This window comes from Neoarius graeffei, chromosome 2 (genome assembly GCF_027579695.1).
Source record: "Neoarius graeffei isolate fNeoGra1 chromosome 2, fNeoGra1.pri, whole genome shotgun sequence".
In the NCBI taxonomy this organism is placed as follows: Eukaryota; Metazoa; Chordata; class Actinopteri; order Siluriformes; family Ariidae; genus Neoarius; species Neoarius graeffei.
The window spans coordinates 86,912,409-86,935,377 of record NC_083570.1 but is presented as its reverse complement, the minus strand read 5'-3'; the positions used below and the strand labels follow the sequence as shown (position 1 = coordinate 86,935,377).

At 41.6% G+C, this 22,969-nt stretch overlaps 1 protein-coding gene and 1 long non-coding RNA gene across 4 annotated transcripts in view; one reads left to right on the top strand and one right to left on the bottom strand.

Annotated features, from left to right (window-relative positions):
- LOC132881996 (uncharacterized) overlaps positions 1 to 22,259 on the top strand; it is a 25,348-nt gene extending 3,089 nt beyond the window's left edge. Inside the window, exons 1-3 of one of the 2 annotated variants that reach the window (XR_009654096.1) lie at positions 15,011 to 15,196; positions 17,674 to 17,766; positions 21,056 to 22,259. This is a non-coding gene — a long non-coding RNA (uncharacterized LOC132881996). Of the gene's footprint in view, positions 1 to 15,010; positions 15,197 to 17,673; positions 17,767 to 21,055 lie in introns of those variants that run through there. The other variant, XR_009654097.1, reaches the window with a different exon arrangement.
- Positions 1 to 22,969, bottom strand: part of LOC132881994 (TBC1 domain family member 9B) — a 75,779-nt gene that overhangs the window by 40,415 nt on the left and 12,395 nt on the right. For both annotated transcript variants that reach the window (XM_060915134.1, XM_060915135.1), the window contains exons 6-9: positions 20,279 to 20,486; positions 17,680 to 17,859; positions 14,994 to 15,161; positions 6,761 to 6,911 (exon numbers count right to left, since the gene is read on the bottom strand). In XM_060915134.1, coding sequence (XP_060771117.1) covers positions 6,761 to 6,911; positions 14,994 to 15,161; positions 17,680 to 17,859; positions 20,279 to 20,486 — 707 coding nt within the window. The remainder of the gene's footprint in view (positions 1 to 6,760; positions 6,912 to 14,993; positions 15,162 to 17,679; positions 17,860 to 20,278; positions 20,487 to 22,969) is intronic.

Sequence of the window (22,969 nt, the reverse complement as noted above, 5' to 3'; positions counted from 1 at the left end):
TGTCTCCTCCTTATCTCTATCTCACGGTGTAATCTTAAGTCATCTTAGCCTTCCTGTGTCTGCAGTGTGTGTGTGTGTGTACATGCAGAGTTTTCATATGTCTGCAACAAAATGCACAATGATGGCAGGTCACTAATATATAGATTTAGGCACTGCTCCCATCTGTTTCTGGGTTGTAGAATTGTCTTATATCCTAGCCAGTCTCTTTTGTTTTATTTCTTTACTGGCTAGCCCTGGCCACTAGGCAGTGTGTATGACTGGTAATTACTAACACTGGCCACTAGGCGGTGTGTATGACTGGCAATTACTAACACTGGCCACTAGGCGGTGTGTATGACTGGTAATTACTAACACTGGCCACTAGGCAGTGTGTATGACTGGTGGTACACGTACACAAAAAAAAAAAAAAAAAAAACACGACTCTATGGGTTTGCCATTTTTTCTTAGGTATGGTGCTCTGCGGGAGCTCCGCTATTATTGTGTGTGCGTGTTTGTTTGTCGGGGGGGGAGTGTGAGAGAGAGTGTGCTCATAGATGTTGCGTGTGCATGTGAGTGCATACTTGTGAGACAGAGTGCATGCGTGTGTGTATGCATAAATATGCATATGACTGAGTGTGTGTATGAGTGTGCACAAAATTTGTATACATCAAACTCACGATATCCAATATTTTGTAAAGTTTCAGATCAATCCATCAATGAATTGAAAATTTTTTCCCCATTTCCTGTTTGGCCAGATGGTGGCGCTGTGCTGGGCATCTGAATTACATGTGAATATCATCACAATCATAATACACAATATTTTGTTAAGTGTCAGATCAATCAGTTAAGGCATTGCCAATTTCTGGCACATTTCCTGCTTAGCCAGGTGGTGTCTACTGAAGTAAGTGTCCGACCATACAGTCAATGCACTGTGGCTTTCTGACACGTTTCCTGTTTATGTGGTAAGATATTAAAAAGTTATAAGACCATTTCAACATATTACAAGATATCAAAAATCCCTTCGCAATTTAATATCAGCGACATCTTGGCATCACGTATAACAAATTTCACATGAATCTCATGAACCGTCTAGGAGGAGCATGTTAAAATTCATGTGTCAAAACACACATATTCAAAACCCTATTCTTTCCTTGGCCAGTTGGTGGCGCTATACCAGACAGGCCCATAACAGCTAAAGAGTATCAGAATCATATTACAAGATATCAAGTTCAACATTCAGCAATATCTTGGCATATGTTATAATATTTCAACATATTACAACATATCAAAAATCCCTTAGCAATTCAACTTCAGCAATATCTTGGCATCATGTTTGCCAAGTTTGACATGAATCTGATGAACCGTCTAGGAGGAGTACGTTAAAAACGACCATGTGTTATTTCACTCCAAATGGCCTTATGACATCATTCCAAAGTTCTACCCATTCATTTCAATGGGAAATGGAAAAAGGGGCGCTATGAAGTCCCTGGGCCATGCCCGGGGCCAAAAGTTTGTGGCTGAGTAGCAGTGACAATGACTGATGTGTGTATCAAATTTCATGAGTTTTCTTGCATGGGAAATGCCTCAAATAAGGCCAAACGCGGCAGAAAAATAATAATAATAATAATAAGAAGAAGAAGAATCATCCTTCGAAAAATAATAGGGTCTTCGCACCGAACGGTGCTCAGGCCCTAATAATTAATTATTGTAGACATAATTGCAATCTTAAAATTAAAGCTAAGAACATGTTAAGAACATGACAGCCCTAGTCACACAGTAACTGCAAACAAACTGATTGCCATCAGTATGTTGATGTAAATGGTGATTTTTCTAGACATACTGAAGTAAAGTTTGGCGTTCCACAAGGTTCTGTCTTAGGGCCACTGCTTTTCTCATATTATATACATAAAAATGTTACCTCTGGGTGATATTATACGTAAGTATAGTATTAGTTTCCACTGTTATGCTGATGACACACAGTTGTATGTTTCTGCAAAACCAGATGAAAAGACACCAGCTTAATAAAACTGAGGAATGTGTGAAGGACATTAAAACACTGGATGCTTATTAACTTCCTTCTGCTTAACTCTGACAAGACTGAAGTACTTGTACTAGGACCACATGCAGCAAGAAGCAGGTTTTCTGATTACACAGTAACTCTGGATGGCCTTTCTGTTTCTTCATGTGCAGAAGTAAAAGACCTCGGGGTTTTTTTACTACTGACCCCAGTCTTTCATTTGAAACTCATATCAATAACATTACTTGGATAGCTTTCTTTCATCTCAGAAATATTGCTAAGAGAAGAAAGTTAATGTCACTACACGACACAGAAAAACTAGTTCATACTTTTGTTACCTCCAGGTTGGATTACTGTAATGCCTTACTGTCTGGATGTTCCAATAAATGCATAAACAAAGTTAGTTCAAAATGCAACAGCAAGAGTCCTTACTAGAACTAGACCATCACCCCTCACCACATCACCCCTGTCTTATCCACACTGCATTGGCTCCCAATCAAATTTCGTATTGTTTATAAAATACTACTATTGACCTTTAAAGCACTGAATGGTCTCGCACCACAGTACCTGAGTGAATTTCTGGTCCTTTATGACCCGCCATTGTCTACTTAGATCAAAAGGTGCAGGCTATCTGCTGGTACCTCGTATAGTGAAGGGCTACATCAGCCTTTCTTACAAAGTCCCACAGTTATGGAACAGCCTTCCAAGTAGTGTTCGGGAATCAGACACAGTCTCAGCGTTTAAGTCTAGGCTGAAAACATCTGTTTAGTCAAGCCTTTGGTTAATGGTGTTTATGAGGTAAAGGAGTAGATCTGGAGGGTCCTCAGACAGTGTTTTGGTAAACTGGGATGTATGGATGCTGTCAGTCACCCACTCGCTTGCTCACTTGAGTTTGTTAACGGTGTAGTGGCTGCTGCTTTATGTCCCGGGGCCCCCTCATGCCTGTGTTACCTACCTCCCTTTTAATTATGCTGTTATAGTTAGTTTTGCTGGAGTCCTGAGTGCTTGCACTCAGCGCAAAATGTATACTGTTCTTACTAATCAGGTGACTTTGGGCATACCTAACATCCTGCATTTTCCCTCTCTCTTTTTCTCCCCTCCCCCACTCTGTCTGTCCCTCCGAGTTACATGTCGATCCTGACCTCCTCTGCTCCTCGGACCTGCCTGATCCATCCTGATGCCCTACGTCTAGCTGGCGTCTCATCACATCGCTCTTGTGGAGGACGGCCCCATATGGACAGTTGAAAGTCACACTTGGAAGACGCTCTGGACACTAATGCCCCTTTTCCACCAAAGCAGTTCCAGGGCTGGTTCGGGGCCAGTGCTTAGTTTGGAACCGGGTTTTCTGTTTCCACTGACAAAGAACTGGCCCTGGGGCCAGAAAAACCAGTTCCAGGCTAGCACCAACTCTCTACTGGGCCAGAGGAAAGAACCGCTTACGTCACCCGGGGGGGGGGGGGGGGGGGGGGAGTTGTTAAGACCGACAATAATAGCAAGACCATGAAAGGTTGCCATTTTTAAGCGACGAGAAGCAGCAGCTGTACAAACGCGAAGTCATCCATTATTGTTGTTGCTGCTTCTTCTTCTCCGTGTTGTTGTTGCTTCGATGTTTGCACCAAAGTTTATGCAAACGCAGCGACGTAACTTACGTATATAGCGACATAACTGACATGGCTCCCCTTAGCACCCCGAGCTATGGAAAAGCAAACTGGTTCTCAGCTGGCTCGCAAGTTGAAAGAGTTGTGAACCAGCACCAGCCCTGAACCAGCCCTGGAACTGATTTGGTGGAAAAGGGGTATTACAGTAATGCTTTTATGGCTGAGGACTACAGTTGACTTGCTAACTTTAGGACTGCACTTGTCATGACCAGTTTTGCACTCAAGTTTCCATCAATGAAGAGTTTATAACATCAACAAAACTGACTTCATGTTAAAAAATGTTAATCACGTTGTCTGTTATCACCCAAATGAGGTTGGGTTCCCTTTTGAGTCTGGTTCCTCTCAAGGTTTCTTTCTCATGTCGTCTGAGGGAGTTTTTCCTTGCCACCGTCACCACAGGCTTGCTCATTGTGGATAGATTAGGCATAAAATTAGCTCATGTTTCAAGTCATTTAAATTCTGTAAAGCTGCTTTGCGACAATGTCTGTTAAAAGTGCTATAAAAATAAACTTGACTTGCAAACTGGATGGCTGAACAGTTGTACAGCGAACTGTTATAATGACTCAAGCAAGCATCCAAAACGTATGCTGTGTATAAAATGCCGTGGTTACATTTCTGATTTCATGACAGCAGGTCATATGATCAGGGTGAGTCATAGAATCAGCGTATAACAATGTGGTGGTTACCATGACACCCCGTTAGTCACCCTACTCGTGGCATGAGTAAAAAGCATGGGTTCGCAGAGGTTGCATTTATGTGGGCTTTAAAACACAGCTTGCACTTACAGTACTGCACAAAAGTCTTACACACGTAAAGAAACGCTGTTGACCAAAAATGACTTAAGTTTATAAAAAATAAAAATCAGCAGTAAGCCACAATAAATGAAAATGTCAATATTTGGTGTGAGACGACCCTTTGCTTTTAAAAAAAAAAAAAATTAGAGTCGCCGTCTCAGGTACAGTGAGTGCAATTTTATAAGGAAGTGAGCTGTAGGTTTGACTGAGCATCTTGCAGAACCAGCTACAGTTCTTCTGGACACTGTCACACTCGTTTCTTCATTTTGCACCAAAACCCAGTAGCCTTCATTATGTTTTCTTTTTTAATATGAAGAATGGCTGCTTATGTAATATACTGCTCAGATACAACCTTTTTTTTTTCCCCCGTAACATTTAATTTTGTGCTGGAAAATGAACATTTGCAGGGTTTCCCATACATAGACCATCATGTGGTGCAGCGCCACACAATGGATTCCTATCGCCACACAATCAGACTCGCGATTTTGAAAAATTGTTTTTTTAAATTCCGTTGCGTATCGTTCTGTTCATTCATAGTGCTCTTCTCGTTCACGTGCGCGCGTGCACACACCCCCACGCACAGAGACAGAGAGAGAGAGAGAGACGGAGAGGCGTGTACACAGGCCTGCCGTTGCGCATATACCCGGACTGCAAGTAGGCCTGTTAGGCTAATTAAAAATAACGCAGCCTTCCCGATTCGCCTTCTGACCCCTTATTTTAAAAGGTAGCCTACGTCGTGCTCGTGATGAGCTTTATCATAGCCTTCTTAGCTTACACGAAACGGACATCCCTGAGTCAGGCTATAAACCAATTTTGATGCATACAGTAGCAGCCTGACGCGAGGAACCGGCCTTATTGAATTATCCCGTTTATCCCGCTTCAGCATTCATGCAAGTTATTAATAATGGCTTAACACTCACAATAAATAAGGATTTCCCACTAGCCTAAATAAAATGTTGTTATACTCGCAGGGATGCCTAGTTGATGCTATCTGAAGCATAAAATCTGAATATTTTAAGAAACATCTTTATTAGCTCTATTGGCGAAGTAGATAAACCATCACTGCATCACTGATACGCACACACACTGGCAGCTGATTCGCCCACTCCTCTCCACGCATACTGCTCGCATAGGGCACTTGAGGTTTTTTTCAGGAAGCCACGAAGAATTATATGTTCTGATAGGGCATGCAGGCTTTGCACTAATTAGGGTAATGCTTTTTCATTATTGTTAGTTGCCTTCGTGTTACCTTAAGTGGTTTCTTACATCTAATTATGATATTTTATTTTATTTTATTATTATTTTGTTGTTACATTATACTATTTATTTCATTTTAGTATTGGTTGAGGTAAGTCTTGAGTTCAATATTTAAAATAAAAAACTCCAACTTGTTTTTTGCAATTTATTCCTTGAATGTCAACTAAAGAATGATTGAAAGATTGCCACCAAAAAGGCAAAAAACTAAGGTAAAAACTAAACTTTAACTTCAATTTTGGTGAGTAATTTTAATAAATTTAAAAGACAGGTTTTCCACCAACATCAAGCCCAGCAAACTAATGGCCTACCCTGTAATGTAAAGTTGGGTCGGGAATGAAACCAGGCAGGGTTCTGGTAAAAATTGTTTTAGCTGTCTTCTCTTAAAGAACTTAAAAGAATTTAGATTGAACTGAATAATCTCAAATGCTTCTTGTAGCTTTAAAATAGTCCCAGCAGGTGACTCTGAAGAAAAATACTGTGTGTTTGAACACCGCCCGCTGTAAACACTTTGCATACACCCCAATGACCGACTCCACCGACCGCCACGACACCACCGCGCACGATTCCCTCATCGGCACAGTGGAGCACCACAAATTGCTACCTGGTCTGTGGGAAACACTGATTTGTCCTCTAAAATGTTTTTGTACTGACTCGATAATGTAGAAGTCCTAAAATAGAAGTCTATAACAAGTTTATAGGGGGGAAAAAATAAATAATAATAATAATAATAATAATAATAATAGGGTGCCTAAGACTTTTGCAGAGTACTGTAATGTTTGAATCACAAGTGTGATTAAGTTTAACTAGTGCTCAAACTCTGATAACAGTGACCCATCGGTGACAAACGTAAATATTACCATTAGCAAAGCCATGACTAGACATGAGTACCATCAGCCTAATGTTTAATCAAATCCGTAATAGTGTTATTTCATATCGCTTGTGTTTTGACAGCAGACACTGGGCTAAGTTTCACAAGAAATCTTCATTTTCTTCATTATTCTTTTTAAAACAGAAGAGGAAGAAAGTGCTTCCTGCTGTTATGGAGAAGTCGTTACCTGAAAAAAGTAACCACAGCTCTCCTCTCAGACTCTCAGGAATCCCTTTTAGTACCAGGTCCCGTGTCTTTGACGTGCGGTACATGCACACACCTCGTCCAAACTCAAAGAAATGGATATTCCAGGACTCTTCCTTCATTTTCTCTTTTGTCTGAATAACAAAGAATGAGAATAGGGTTTAAATAAAGTATCAGGATTTCCTTTTATTAGGTTTACACATACTCACGGATATCAAACTTTCAGTAAAAACCCGCGTACAAGAACCTGTCTTACGCTAAAATTTTAAAGCAGGTTCTTATTTCCAAACAGTCAAAACTAAAAAAAAATTTTTTTTTTTTTAAATCAAAGAAAATATGCTCTACAGAGTGATGAAAATGAGCTAGAATCCTGGCAATGTCATGAGACACAATACATTCATATGGAGACACTACATGTATTACACACATTTCAGAAGACTGGCTGCCTTGTTACGGCTGATGGTTCTGATGATCAAATCAGACCTCAAGCACAAGAGCCCTATTCTTTTTAGATTTCTGCATTTAAGAAATAAACCCAAAGGCACCATTTGCACGTTTTTATGACCTTTTAGAAACACGTTTACTACCATACCATACAACTGAAGAGCCTGAAAAGGGAACTTGGCTATACATCAGACCTGGGCATTTTACGGCCCGCGGGCCGCATCCGGCCCTTTGGTTCATTCTGACCGGCCCGCGTAAGGTTAATTAGAAATTACAAAATAAACGTATTTTCTAATTGTACCTCATGCAGGGACTGAATGTGCATTGCTTTTATTTTGAAGTTGTGTTCAACAAAAACGCAATGCACGCGACATGAAGATGACATGAAATCCCACGAAACCTAATCCCGCAATAACTACTTCCGTAATTTGTCCAGACCAACCACAAACTTGTACGTCATCCTTCAAACGGTCCAGCCAATCACATAGTGTGACGTCACCAGCAGGCGCCGGAGCCTGAGCCGATCTGTAGATCCGATTCCTACACCGAATCGACTGATCATGTGTCAGCTGTGCTTCGCATCTCCACCTCAGACATTCAACCTGACTCTGACGCACTCGTTAAAGACCAACAGAGACTAGATTTCGCTCACTGAACAAATAAAAAACACCAAATGAGGTGATTAGACTACAAATGTGGGCATCATTATTATAATATGATGTATCTTGCTTGATATTTGGAGTAGAAAGACAATATTGTGATGTCTTTATTAAGTCAAATTATTAAGAATAACTCAAACTTCCATAGCTATGCAGATGACACTCAGCTTTACTTAGCTATGTCACCTAATGACTATGCCCCTCTTGAGTCTCTTCATAGATGCATTGACCAAATTAACAAATGGATGTCTCACAATTTTCTTCAGCTGAACGCAGATAAAACTGAAGCAATTATATTTGGCAAAAAGGAGGAAAGGCTTAGGATTGCCACTGTTCTTGAAACTAAGGGGCTTAAAGCAAAGGATACTGTCAAAAACCTTGGTGTCCTTATTGACAGCGAACTTAACTTCAACAGTCATATGAAAGTGGTAAAAAAAGTCTGCATTCTATCACCTAAAAAACATTTCTAAACTCAGGGGTCTCATGTCAAAACATGATCTAGAAAAACTTATTCATGCTTTCATCTCCAGTAGGGTTGATTACTGCAATAGCCTTTTCACAGGTCTTCCAAAAAAGACCATCAAAGAGCTTCAACTAATCCAAAATGCAGCAGCAAGGGTTCTTACAAGAACAAAAAGGGTAGTCCATATCACTCCAATCCTAAAGTCTCTGCACTGGCTCCCAGTGAGCTATAGAATTGACTTTAAAGCACTTCTTCTATTTAAAACATTAAATGGGATGGGACCCAGCTACCTACTGGATATGTTTCAATTATATGCACCAACTAGGTCTCTAAGATCACAGGAGAAAAACTTGCTAGTAATACCAGCTGTCAAAACGAAGTGCGGTGAAGCAGCCTTTAGTTGCCATGCTGCTAAGCTTTGGAACCAACTTCCAGATGAGATCAAAAATGCTCCTACTGTTGTTAGTTTTAAATCCAGGCTCAAGACAAAGCTGTTTTCAGATGCTTTCACTTGATTAATTTTTACCTAAGTAATTAATTTCCTTTAACATAATTTCTTTTAATTTTGATTTTAATGATTTTACTTTATTTTAATTTCTTTTTAATCTTGGATTTTAATGATTTTACTTTTACTTTAATTCTTTGTTACTGTGATCCTCGTAGATTTTGTCTGCGGAACGATTTTATTTGGATCCTCGTAGATTTTGTCTGCGGGACGATTTTTGGTGATCCTCGTGGAAGAGCCACGGGAAGAGTTAAACCCATAATAATAAGTAATCTCGAGGCTTTATGAGTTAAACCCATAATAATAAGTAATCTTGAGGCTGATTAACTTTATTTCATTTTATTATTTTATTTCTACTATTGTTTAATTCTTATTATTTTTCTTCCCCAATTATTTTATGTAATTTTATTTTCTATTGTTTACTATTCTGCTTTTACTTCTGTAAAGCACACTGAACTGCCACTGTGTATGAAATGTGCTATATAAATAAACTTGCCTTTATTGTGTTTTGGGGTGAATGTGACTGGGGGAAAAAAAAAAAAAAAGGTACAAACGTTCACATTTTGTTAACCATTGTTTTGGGAAATTTGATTGAATAAATGACATTTTTTGTAAGGCAACCTCGTTTTTTCCATACTCTTACCAGTCTTAGCAGCTTGTAAAAACAATGTTATTTATTGCTTTATATAAAGAAATACAATTAATATTATGCAGAATTTAGTTCAGCCTTTTGGTCCGGCCCTCCACAAAATTCTGTTTCTCATGTGGCCCCAGGGAAAAAATAATTGCCCACCCCTGCTATACATTCTACAGAAGTATGTGGTGTTTTGTTAGCTTGATTTTACATACAGTGCATGCTTCTGTATTACTTTATTTGTATTTGCTAAGACTGCAGTCATTTGGAGAAAATTTACAAAAATGAAACACCACACCTAATGACAATGAGTAGACAATAAGAATCCATTTAAGAACCTCATCTCATCTCATTATCTCTAGCCGCTTTATCCTTCTACAGGGTCGCAGGCAAGCTGGAGCCTATCCCAGCTGACTACGGGCGAAAGGCGGGGTACACCCTGGACAAGTCGCCAGGTCATCACAGGGCTGACACATAGACACAGACAACCATTCACACTCACATTCACACCTACGGTCAATTTAGAGTCACCAGTTAACCTAACCTGCATGTCTTTGGACTGTGGGGGAAACTGGAGCACCCGGAGGAAACCCACGCGGACACGGGGAGAACATGCAAACTCCGCACAGAAAGGCCCTCGCCAGCCCCGGGGCTCGAACCCAGGACCTTCTTGCTGTGAGGCGACAGCGCTAACCACTACACCACCGTGCCGCCCCATTTAAGAACCTAAATAGACTAATTTCACAGTAAATGCCATCTACTGCTGGGTTTCAGTCACCTGACTTTTCTTAGCGGTTTTACCAGAAGTGAAATAGTTGGTGGTCTAAACCGTTGCTGTAGTGAAAACAACCAGCAATAACTTAGAGTACGCTCGTAATCTAGAAGCCACTGCTGGCTTTAGATATATTCAGAAGATCGCTATGTGCAATGGAATCGACCCCTACAGTCTGGGAAAGAAGGATTTGTCATACGATCTCGAAAACTACCCTTCAGTCGAGTTCCCCGACATCTCGAACTATCTGGTGTTGCAGACGTCCTTCTACACCGCAAAACAGATGAAAGCGTGGAAGAGTATGGAGGCTTACAACTTTTTTGTATGTGGCTGGGTAAAGGACCTCGGTATCAAGTCGCTGCCGAATTAATCCTGGATTGTTTTTGTCCATGTAAGTACGTTTCATTTAAGCTTTTCGTTCACGTCTTTACAACAAAGCGCTGCAAGCTGAAGTGCAAACAAACAGTTGGCTTGATTCTCACTTGTGTTGGCTCTTATCTCTCAGGTAAATCATTCACAAAGATCATCAGAAACCCCTTTAAAGACCTGGATCTTAGTTAAACAAGACGGAGAAGTGATCACGGCACATTGTAACTGTACAGCTGGGGAAGGATTTTGTTGTGACCTTCATGCAGACAGACTTTGTGAGGAGGAAACAAAGAAACGGCTGGGGACTTTAGCGCTTCGTGACTAAAAAAAGTACCGTAAAATAACACATAGCAAGAAAATTACTTGGAAAACACTAAGGACATAGCTGAGAGAGAGAAACAAACCTTTCACCAAGTGATCACTGCAAACTCGAGCATGCTTCGACTCGGCTCCCTTCGATTTCACCGAGAGGTTCAAAAGCCTCGACGTCTTTTTGTGAAATCCTGTGTTCGTTCACCCTTTGAGTTCAGGGTTCCCCATGAAGAAACTTTTACCAGTTTCACGGTTTGATCGATTTGAACAACCAAAAACAACGCAAGCGTAAGGCATTCTCATGCGAGCAATGCACCTTCTCCGTACAAACGCTTTCTCAACTGAGCTTTGGTAGACCACCAGCTAAAGTTTTGAATAACTAATGAGGTGGATGTGACGTCACATGAAACCCAGCAATATAAGAATGGTGTTTAGCCTACCTTCGAACAATCCAGGTTCTTCCTTTATATTATGCAAACACATTAGTAAGTGGATATTTAAATAAAACTGGTTGGTTGCATGTGTGAGGTATATTATATATAACATACACACACACACACACACACAACATATTTATATGCACGCACACTGTATATAAAGTGGAATTAGCTGTTGTAGTGTATGAATGACCATTAAGCTATATGATCATTTTCTGAGAATCTCACCTGCTGTCTTTTCAGCTAAATATCAGTGAGTGGAGTCTAAAGTGGAGAAGGCCCTCAGCTTCCAAGAACTCATTCATTTTTCATGTTCAGTTTCATTAAAACCGATCTAGCTTTGTATATAATGGCCTAATTTATGCTTTGCTGCATGTCACTTTCAGTGTTCACCTTATTCACAACCACATCACTTGTAAGGACCTTAAATCTCTACACTAAACCTTCCAGCATCCAATATGATCAGAAAAATAAAGCGAAACGGCCTTTCGATTTCATGAAATCGGTGAAATTTAGTTCCCTCTGAAATTTGATCATTGTGAGATATGTTTATTTCTGTAATATCTCACAAAATATCAGGTCATTCTGTGGCTGGGAAGTTATTCAATTTGAGGGGATTCCTGAGCAAATAATGTGCATTAAATCGCTCGCTTCACACAGTGCTGGTTCACAACTCGTTCAACTTGTGAGCCAGCTGAGAACCAGTTTGCTTTTCCATAGCTCGCGGTGCTAAGCGGAGCCACGTCATTACGTCGCTGTATACGTCATTACGTCGCTGTATGCGTCAGTTACGGCGCTACATTTACATAAACCTTGGCACGAATATCGAAGCAAAAACAACACGGAAGAAGCAGCAGCGGCAACAATAATAATAATAATGGATGACTTCGCGTTCGTACAGCTGCTGCTTCTCGTCGCTTAAAAATGGCGACCTTTCGCGGTCTTGTTATTGGTCTTAACAACTCCGCCCCCGCTGACGTAAGCGGTTCTTTCCTCTGGCCCAGCAGAGAGTTGGTGCTAGCCTGGAACCGGTTTTTCTGGCCCCAGAGCCAGTTCTTTGTCAGTGGAAACAGAAAACCCGGTTCCAAACTAAGCACTGGCCCCGAACCAGCCCTGGAACTGCTTTGGTGGAAAAGGGGCAACAGTCAAGCAGACAGAGGAAGTCCGTGCGTGCAGGTTTACCTGCTTCTTCTTTTGGGTTTTACAGCAGCTGGCACCCACAGTGTTGCATTACTGCCATCTACAGGTTTACCTTGACCATGCACTGACAGTTCCATCATTCTGTCACATATGCCGCTTTTCCACTACAAACGCGGCTGAGCCGTGCCGTGCCGAGTCGAGCTGAGTCGGGCTGAGCGGGGCTGTTGGAGTTGCATTTCGACTACAACCGCGCTGAACCGTGCTGGCTGGAAGTGGGTGGACACATTGGGTGGAGTTAGCGAAAGTGGGTGGACGTCATGTGATGTCGTTAAGCAGCGCAAACAGTGACATCAGTGACAGTGGCGGAACAAGTCAGAGCCGGGCCGGGGGCGGGGAAAATGACCGGACCCTTTATTAAAGCTTATCATAACATCATTTTAGGCTACAAAATGTCCGCAACTGCGGTGTTTACCAATTTCAACACTACCGGGTGCAACTATGTTATTTAGTACATCAAGTCCTTCAAACGAACATGTAACTCAGAAACAAAAAACATTAGGATACTGTACATGGCTCATAATAAAACATCAATAGCCTATACTGCGCACATTATTTGAAGGGCATACGAATGAGCGCTCAGAGGTTGCAACGCTGACAGGAAGAGTCAGAAATAAAAGGAGGGCGGTGCAAACCTCACTGAATGCACTGTGTTTACCAATTTCAACACTCCGGGGTGCAACTATGTTATTTTGTACATTAAGTCCTTCAAACGAACATGTAACTCAAACAAAAAAACATTCGGCGACATACTGTACATGGCTCATAATAAAACATCAATAGCCTACTGCGCGCATTATTTGAAGGGCATACGACGAGCCTTGCGCTCCGCGAACTCGTCCACGATGCTCTGTATGTCACTGATTCAGTGATCTTTTAAGCGGTAGTCTCACGACCCGAATAGTAAACAATAAACATGGAGGACATGGAGTCGTTAGTATTGCTGGTCTTGGTGCTGTGGCTTGTTGTCACCGACAACGCCAACAGATACTGGCAAGAGCGTATAGATGAGGCGAGGCGCATAAGGCTTCAGAAATTCTCGTAATTCATAATTCTTCTTCTTCCGGGTTTGCGGTGTTTACAGATCCCAGCGCGCTCGCGGGGCGTGTGTGGGCATGTGAGGACACTCCTCCTCACCAATCAGTGCACAGGGGAGTGTCTGCTCACGCCTCCAGCCTCAGTCAGCACGGTTTGGCTCGCTTCAGCCCTACCCCAAAACGGTGCGAGTTTTAGGGGCTAAGCAGGGCTGAAACGAGCTGAGTCGTGCTGGTTTTTGGTAGTCGAAACGCGAGCCGTGTCGGGCTGAAGTGAGCTGAAGCGAGCTGAAGTGAGCTGAAAAAGGGTAGTGGAAAAGGGCCATAAATGAACAGCTGATCACACCGAGGTGCTCGCTGACCGCCGATATTTATTAGTTTGGTCCCGTGTTTCCTTTCCTTCGCAACATAACGTCTTTTTCTTCTCACTTTCCATTACTGTAGTCGGTCTTTCACGTTTCATTCGCACACTCACAGCCTCCATTTTTCTCTCCCGTTTCAAATTTGTATCCTACAATGCCTTGCGCGAACGGGGAAAGCCCACCACATGATGCTTGACGTAGTATCTTGAATTGCGTCATGAAGCAGGAAAAAATAGTGGAGAATTTAGGGCCACATGGCCCAAAATTCATTAATTGTCTATTAAAAATAAACCTCATAAAATTGGAAGTTTGTGATTTGAATTCAGTAGCTTTCGGTCCACTCAACAAAAATAAATCAGCTGTCAGGGAAAATTCTTTATGACCTACACTTAAAATCTGAAAGGCAGTCTATCTTTAAAGCATTTTTGGTTATTTCTGTTGGGTTTCTGAAGCTCAGGAAATAAAACAGAACTGCTGGTTCTCTTGACAGCACAAACACAGCAGATGGTGTTGGTGAGATCAGGACTTTAATGGGGTACTAAGAGGCAACACTGCTCATTAAATGTGAAGTTTTCATTTTTCAAATCCTGGCACCTGGGCTTCTCAAAACATGGGCCGGATGTTTATTTGTATTCTGAACAGAGTGCTGAAATTACACAAGGTGCATTTTAAAAATGTGTTCCTACATTGAATGAAGAGTTTGTGAATGCAAGCTGGCTTTATGAAAGAAGAAAATACATTTTATTGAGTGAAGCAGTGCTGCGTTAACAAACGTTTGACCTTTTAGCAAGTTAGTTTTGTTATAGTTTCAGCTTAACAGCTAATTATTTCTAGTGACAAACTAAACTTTAGTCAGTCGCAAAGACAACATGAATCTGTAGGACAAAGAAATATTAAACTTAAGACTTCTAAAAACTACAACTATCACTAGTTTAAAAAAAAATGTTAATATTAAACGATGATTACACAGCAGATGAAGGCTGAATTTTAGAGTGCACTGATGTGGGTGTAACCTAATGAGAGCTTACCGCTTTGGGTCCCAGGTCTTCAGGACAGCCCTTCTGGTAGATGTGGAGTAGACCCTGCTTGGCCGTGGGGAGGCTGGAGCTGTAGCAGCGATCCTGAGTGACCTCACTTGACCCCAGCACTGGTGGTGTTGGAGGGAGGGAAGGAGAGGTGCTGGGGCTTGGACTCTCCTGTCAGAAGAGTGAACACAGAAATAAGCATACAGGTGTATATTTTAAAATCAAGTGCTTCAAACAAAAGATTACATTTTTAACCCTCTGGGGTCGAGAGCTTCGCCAGCGAACTTCGACAGGTTTAAGGCCAATTTATGCTGACAACCCAGTGCAGACGGTGTCGCAGACAGTGTCTGTGTAGCCCCCCCACCTTCGCAGACGCTCTGCGTGCACCTCCCAAAAATTGTGACCACCTCAGAAGCCTCGCAGACAGCGCCGCAGACAAGAGGGCTCTGATTGGTCCGCTGTACACGCACTTCTGCTTCTCTACTTTCCTGGTTTGTTTTGTTTTCACGACCGGCATTTTTAAAAACACGAGCGAAGATGGAGCAGCATGAAGAGCGGTTGATTGAGGAAGTACGGACATCTATACGACTCCAGTTCTAGTCATTATAAAAAATAAAAAATAAAAAAAAAGTTCTAGTCATTATAAGTAACCGGAGGATAAACACTCCACTAACCACACCCACCAACTACTCCTAGCGACTTCGCGCCCCCTTGCGTTGTGCCGGTGAATAACATCGCGCACGCCTATTCCCCCGCTCAACAATAAATTACAACTGTCTGCGAAAAGCTATCTGCGAAAGCCTTGTCGCACGAGCATGCAGAGGCCTTTAGAATGAGGTGGTCATGTATTTAGATAAATATCTTCAAGTTTATCATACAAGCACGATAAACATATTGACAAACTTTATACTTTACACTTTATGTGCCCACTGCCAAATATAGTTTTTAAAGCTACCTAAATTAGATGAAACATAAAACTTGTCATTTTACTCAGTCACACCGGAGTCAGAGCACTGAGCGCTCACTTATGCATTCATTTAAAAAAAAAAAAAGGCCTATTCACAAGGTAACGGCATGACAACCACTTTCACTCTCTTGGTTTCGATTGGTTTCTCTTTCGCGGTGGGAACGCCCACTGTAAACAGAATAAAATCTGTCAGACATAGTTTATGCTATTTGGAGGTAAAACTTGATGGCATGCGGATTTTGTGCACTTCGGATGATTCAAGACAGCAATTCAATTCATGATTCATGACAGTGATTCAATTCAACCTTGAGAACTGAGACACCGATTATGAGCGGTGCCTTTTTTCTTTTTTTTTTTTAACACTTCGACTCGATCCAGCCAAAGATCAACTCGAGTAAGTGTAAAATATTTCTTCTATTTCTGATGAGCAGATCAGTTGATATGCGTGCGCTGTTGTGCATACACAGGAAAAATGACTGAGCAGTTTTTCCAGAGTTAAAAGTATTTTCCTCAAAAATACAGGGTGTCTCAAAAAAAACGTACTCACACTTTCTGTCCCTAACATGCTGCCTTTTTTGTGTTGCAGGTGTAATTAATTAATCACAGCATGGCAGGAAATTATCGCACCAAACCAAGAACAATTGATGCATTGAAATTGGAAATTGAAAGACAATGTCGCGATATTCCTAATGACCTGTTTCGTGACGTTTGCGAATCCCTTGGTGCGCGTTATCAGCGTTGTCTGGACAATAATGGTCATCAATTTGAACATTTGCGAACATGATTCTTCAATTACATTTGTCTTCTGTATTCGAAGCTATTCCATTTCACTCCATGTTCATAAATAAAGGTTTTCTCGTCATTCAAAGTGTGAGTACGTTTTTGAGACACCCTGTAGTTAATTTTGCTCGACTTTGAGTTCAGACAGTAAAATTTGGAACTGGAGTGGGAGCAAAATTACAGAGTGATTGTGTAACAGAGTTGGTTGGGGCTCTGCACTGAGTAAAATAGTACAAGAGTTCATTTCAAGACACACTAAAGTCAAATACCAGATAAATGAAGCTGTTGTAAAAAGCGGTTTTAGAACTGCATTGGAATGTGTGAAAAAACATGACCTTATCCATTGGGACTTGACCTGATGGGATTAAAAGTTGGCAGTGGGAGGGGTTTTCACTCCTCAGTGAATGGAAATTTTTACCCTCCCACTGCCAACCCTTTATCCCAAAACAATAGGTCATACATTTTTTTGATGGCCAGTTAAATGTCCAAATCAATGGAGCAGGTTTAAGTTTTTGTGCTTGATACATTCCTAAGACTGAACAGAATCACCTTAGGTGACCAAAACAGTTCGACACAATGGGTCGACCTTACCGATGTTTTTTCACACATTCCAACACAGTTCTAAAACTGCTTTTTACAACATCTTCATTTATCTGGTTTTTTTTTTTAAATACCATCATGACACACACTACATAGATATTACTGGAGCTGAACTTGCCCTGAATACAAAAAGTCATAGGACTTTGAAAATACTGCTTAGATTTGTTGAAACTGACAACAAAATCAGAGCATACCAACATCATTAGAGTGCCAGAAAATACCCTCAGACCCCAGAGGGTTAACCATAACCCGCCAATAACCTCCAGAGGGCAGACTTTATGTTGTGACAGTGTTTATGAAGCCTTTAACCAACATGTCTTTCTTTTCTCTTAACAGACTCACAGATTGCCCAGTCATGCTACAGAGTCTGTCAGGCGTTCGCTGCAGGAAGTCCGAGATGCGCTGAACAAGGAAGTCACGATCTTTGAGGTTGGCAAACAGAAAGGTCATCTTGTTTTTAGTGCTGATGGAGAGAGGACTAGGCAAAACACTGCTGCTGTCAGCTTTTTCTACTATTGACACCTAGAGAGAAAGTAGTAGGGGGGAGGAAAGAAACGAAGACAGAGATACTGTAATTTGTATTTCTACTGGTGTTTTTCCACTTATTCATTTACAGTAATTCACAGATCCTATAGCATGTGAATAACTCTCAACAAAAGTCACTGAGTGAAAGTGGAAATTTTCTAGGTATGAAAGTATTCAAGTATATGTGGAAAAATTGACTATGTATGCTCAGTTATGAAGTATTTCTTTTAGAGTACATCATTTACACCATTATATTATCCTCTACACAAAATAATAAAATGTTTTATGGGACTTCTTTTAATGCTCAAGCAAATAAAAATTGCTTCCGAATATCTCAGCCAAAAATCTATAAACATGTATGAAAAGTACAAACTGAAATGTTCCATTATAACATTCCATTACTTGGTTCGCTGTGGGTGATGCCTGTGCTCCTAGCTATGGGCTGCAGTGAGCTCGTTGCTCATTTTAACATCGTGGTTGTCCAGCGCTTTGTGCTTTAGTGCTCGGCGTGATGTTCCGAGCGATGTTGCTCGGTGGCATCGCGGCGGCAGCGGCTATGCAGGACATACCAGCGCTCTGCATGGTGGTGTGTCTGTGCTCGCTTCGTGGATCCATGGCGTGGTGTTCTGAGTGATGTTACTGGCAGCGTCGCAGCAGCTGTGCTGGCGGTGCGGGACTTGTTTTTGTGCGCCTTTTGGTGGGATTGTGGCTGCTACACCGTTGGAATGACATCCTGGCCTCTATATGGTGGACCTTTTTTTTTTTTTTACATTAATTAATTTGTTCCCTATAATTGTAAAGTGACCTTGGGTTTTGAGAAAGGTGCTATATAAATTGAACTAATTACACTACCGTTCAAAAGTTTGGGGTCACTCTGAAATGTCCTTATTTTTGAAAGAAAAGCACTGTTCTTTTCAATGAAGATCACTTTAAACTAATCAGAAATCCACTCTATAATGTGGTAAATGACTATTCTAGCTGCAAATGTCTGGTTTTTGGTGCAATATCTCCATAGGTGTATAGAGGCCCATTTCCAGCAACTATCACTCCAGTGTTCTAGGTGGGGTTTACATTAGACCGTATCAGCGGATCATCAGATTAACGTGTTTTAAAACGATTAGTGTGCACACAGCAACGCCAATACACGATTCGCGTGCACACAGCAACGCCAATACACGGATACGCTCGGCTCCGCAGGCATCCTGCGCTCCAAATCACTCCACCCTGAACAGCAAGTGCCCTCTGGAGGGTGCGCACTCCGGCCCTGCGCAGCTCACAGAGCGCGCGAGTGGAGCGTACAAGCAGTGATTTGGGACTGAGCCGCTGTGTGTGTGATCTCAGTGCATGTCGGGCATGCGCGTCACTTACCACTTGCAAGTGGAAGAATGGCAAGCCTAAAGACAATCATAACTACACAATGGGCAGTATTTGCATCAGTATTTGCAGTATTTTCATACTTTTACACTCTTTAATGAAAGGTGATACAAGGCGGAAGTCCGCGCCGTTTTTCAGCAGTCGCGTCACATGACCAACGCCAGCGAATCAGGAAGGTGGATGTCACAGTGACGTTGTCCAATGACGACGCCAGCTAGAGCTCAGCACAGCGTATCCACGTATCCTCAATGTTTACACAGCACCGGAGCTGACACGATCTGGATTGAATACGTGGACCCTGGCGGATTCCCATTTCCCGGCGTTTTAATGTAAACGGACAGTGCATCCGCGAAGAAAACGAGACAGATACGGTCTAATGTAAACTTGGCCCTAATGGTACAATGTGTTTGCTCATTGCCTCAGAAGGCTAATGGATGATTAGAAAACCCTTGTACAATCATGTTAGCACAGCTGAAAACAGTTGAGCTCTTTAGAGAAGCTATAAAACTGACCTTCCTTTGAGCAGATTGAGTTTCTGGAGCATCACATTTGTGGGGTCGATTAAATGCTCAAAATGGCCACAAAAATGGCTTGACTATATTTTCTATTCATTTTACAACTTATGGTGGGAAATAAAAGTGTGACTTTTCATGGAAAACACAAAATTGCCTGGGTGACCCCAAACTTTTGAACGGTAGTGTATATTTATATTATTACTGATTTACAATAGTTTGCTTTAATAGAACATCGTCATTGACCAAAACAGCACAATGCTTGGTGGAGAAGAAACAGGCATCTCGCTTGACTTAAAAAAAAAAAATTTTCAAGTCAACTAAAAGTGAAGTGATGAATCTCAAAAATAGGGTAAATTGTGAAAGAAATTAATTCTTTTTCATCTAGTTTTTAAAAAGACCCAACATGTAGTGCATGAGCCCTGTTGGAACTGTTCGGATTTTTCTTCACTGCCTTCAGTAAAAGTGATCTTGTATCAATTATGGTTTGGTTTTACTCTACATTACATTACGACTGTGAATGCACTTACCTCCCGAAGCGGTATGATAAGTTGACACAAGTCCTCCTCTCTGCTGGCGAAACAGATGTAGTTGTTGGAGACAAACATCTGTCCAACTACATGCATCTTAGCAAAGGGCGTCCACAGAGTGCAGTCTGTGTGACCGTCTAGCCGCTCATCCTTCGTCAGGCGGAACAGAGCTCGGTATCGCTCGTTTTTCGCCCGTGCATCCAGGTCCCTAAAAACAAAACGATAAACAATTATTTACTCCACAAGCCAATTTAACCTTTCACACTTACTGCCTGAGTGAGAGAGAGTGAACATTCCATATAACAGTAGACAGGACAAGACAGACAATGTTCAGGGAGGTGAGAGGAAGGGCCTGTATCCACCAAATGCATTTTTTGCGATGGCAGCATCCATTTTCTACAGGAAACCTATAAAGTTTAGCACAGGCATCACTCAGCGTCCTTGCTGTCAAAACACCCTTACAGTACAGCATTTTCCCCCTACTGTGCTCAAGGTACTTAGGATTGAAAATAGTTAAACTTTTGGAACACCACTGAGCTTTGGACAATATTCCAGCCAGTATATTTTACCAGATCACCACGTGCTGCCCTCCAGAACTTACATCCTTCTCAAATTTATGTGCACCCTGTCCATAAATGCACCCTTTCTATAAAGTGTGCCCTAACAAGTACTAATAAATGTTGTCAACTTCCAGTGGAAGTAATGCATGTTGACCAATCACAGCACACTACTAGCGTGGGTCATAATCATACCCTGTTGAACATTTTGTCTTATTAGCGGAATATGGTCATGCCTCAACCTGAGTTTCGCAGCCGAATGACGTACGCGTACCACCACAGGGAACCTGAACACAAGTGCAAGGCAACGTATCTCAACCACTTTACCACTGGACAACAAAATTTGTATCTTTATTTACATAAGATCAAGAAGGTCCTGGGTTCGAGCCCAGTGGCCGGCAAGGGCTTTTCTGTGCAGAGTTTGCATGTTCTCCCCGTGTCTGTGTGGGTTTCCTCCGGGTGCTCCGGTTTCCCCCAAAGACATGCAGGTTAGGTTAACTGGGGACTCTAAATTGACCGTAGGTGTGAATGTGAATGGTTGTTTATGTCTCTATATCAGCCCTGCGACGATCTGGCGACTTGTCCAGGGTGTACCCCGCCTCACGCCCATAGTCAGCTGGGATAGGCTCCAGCTTGCCCGTGACTCTGCACAAGATAAGCGGCTACAGATAATGGATGGATTTTTAATCCAGTATATATTTTTTTAAATTCGCTTTTTTAAAAATAACCTGGGATTATTTACTAACAGCCAGAGCAGCCATGATATATTTTTTACCATATTAACATGCCATTGTTGTGTGTTATGCCTGATGTCAAGACTCTCGTCTCTGTGAGCCTACCACACAGACTTAATACTTGTCATTTTTAGGGCATACCTAACATGCGTTTTCTTTCTCTCTCTCTCCCCCCCCAATCTGTCCCTCGGAGTTACATGTTGGTCCTGGGATTGAGATGCTGGCCTCTTCTGCCCCTCGGGCCTGCTTGGTCCATCCTGGTGCCCTGTGTCCGGTTGGAGTTTTATCGCACCGCTCCTGTGAAGGACGGCCCCATGAGGACAGTTGAAAGTTACACCTGGAGGACGCTCTGGACTCTTACAGTAATGCTTTTATGGCTGAGGACTACAGTTGTCTTGCTAACTTTAGGACTGCAGTTATCATGAACAGTTTTGCACTCAAGTTTCCATCAATGAAAAGTTACAATATCAACGAAACTGTCCTCATGTTAAAACTGTTATAGTCATGCTGTCTGTTGTTGCCCAAATGAGGATGGGTTCCCTTTTGAGTCTGGTTCCTCTCGAGGTTTCTTCCTCATGTCGTCTGAGGGAGTTTTTCCTTGCCACCATCGCCACAGGCTTGCTCATTGGGGATAGATTAGGGATAAAATTAGCTCATGTTTTAAGTCGTTAAAATTCTGTAAAGCCGCTTTGCGACAATGTTTATTGTTAAAAGCGCAAAACAAATAAACTTGACTAACATTTTACCGAAAATATTCACGACAGTTTCAGTTTTTCCTTCACAAGTTTCCACGATGATATGCTGGTGGAAAAAATAAAACTCCTAAGAGCCTGTGGATTTAGCGGGGTTCCCCGAAGCGCACGCACATCCAGGTCATTAATAAAATTAGTTTCGAGCACTTTTGCTACTTTTTTTCATACATATAGCTTTGGTAGTGAAATACTTCATGCTTTCTTACAAACGTTATCACAACAGAAAAGTCCATAACCATTTTGGAATTGCTTGAGGAAAAGCTGCAAAGAAATGGTGAGTTATCACTTTTTCTCCTTTGAAATCGCAATGCGAGAATTCTCAATGCCTGTGAATGAATTAAGTTTACTCAAGCTTAACTTTCAAGTCTTGTGGAGAAACTGGATCATTTAAGCTTATTTATTAAATTTAATTATTCTGTTCAGGTTGATTTTGTGCTCATATACTCATCGGTAGCTCTGCTTTTAGGCACTGCCTAAATAATAATTATTATTCCCCGCCCAAATGAAGTTTGGTGGGGGATATAGAAACAGGTTCCATCCATCCACCCGGTCACGTTTTTGTTTCCGGGCCATATCTTTAAAAGATATCTTCATGAAACTTTGTATACATATCAAACAACATGTGAACTGGTGTCTTTTGCCATTTTG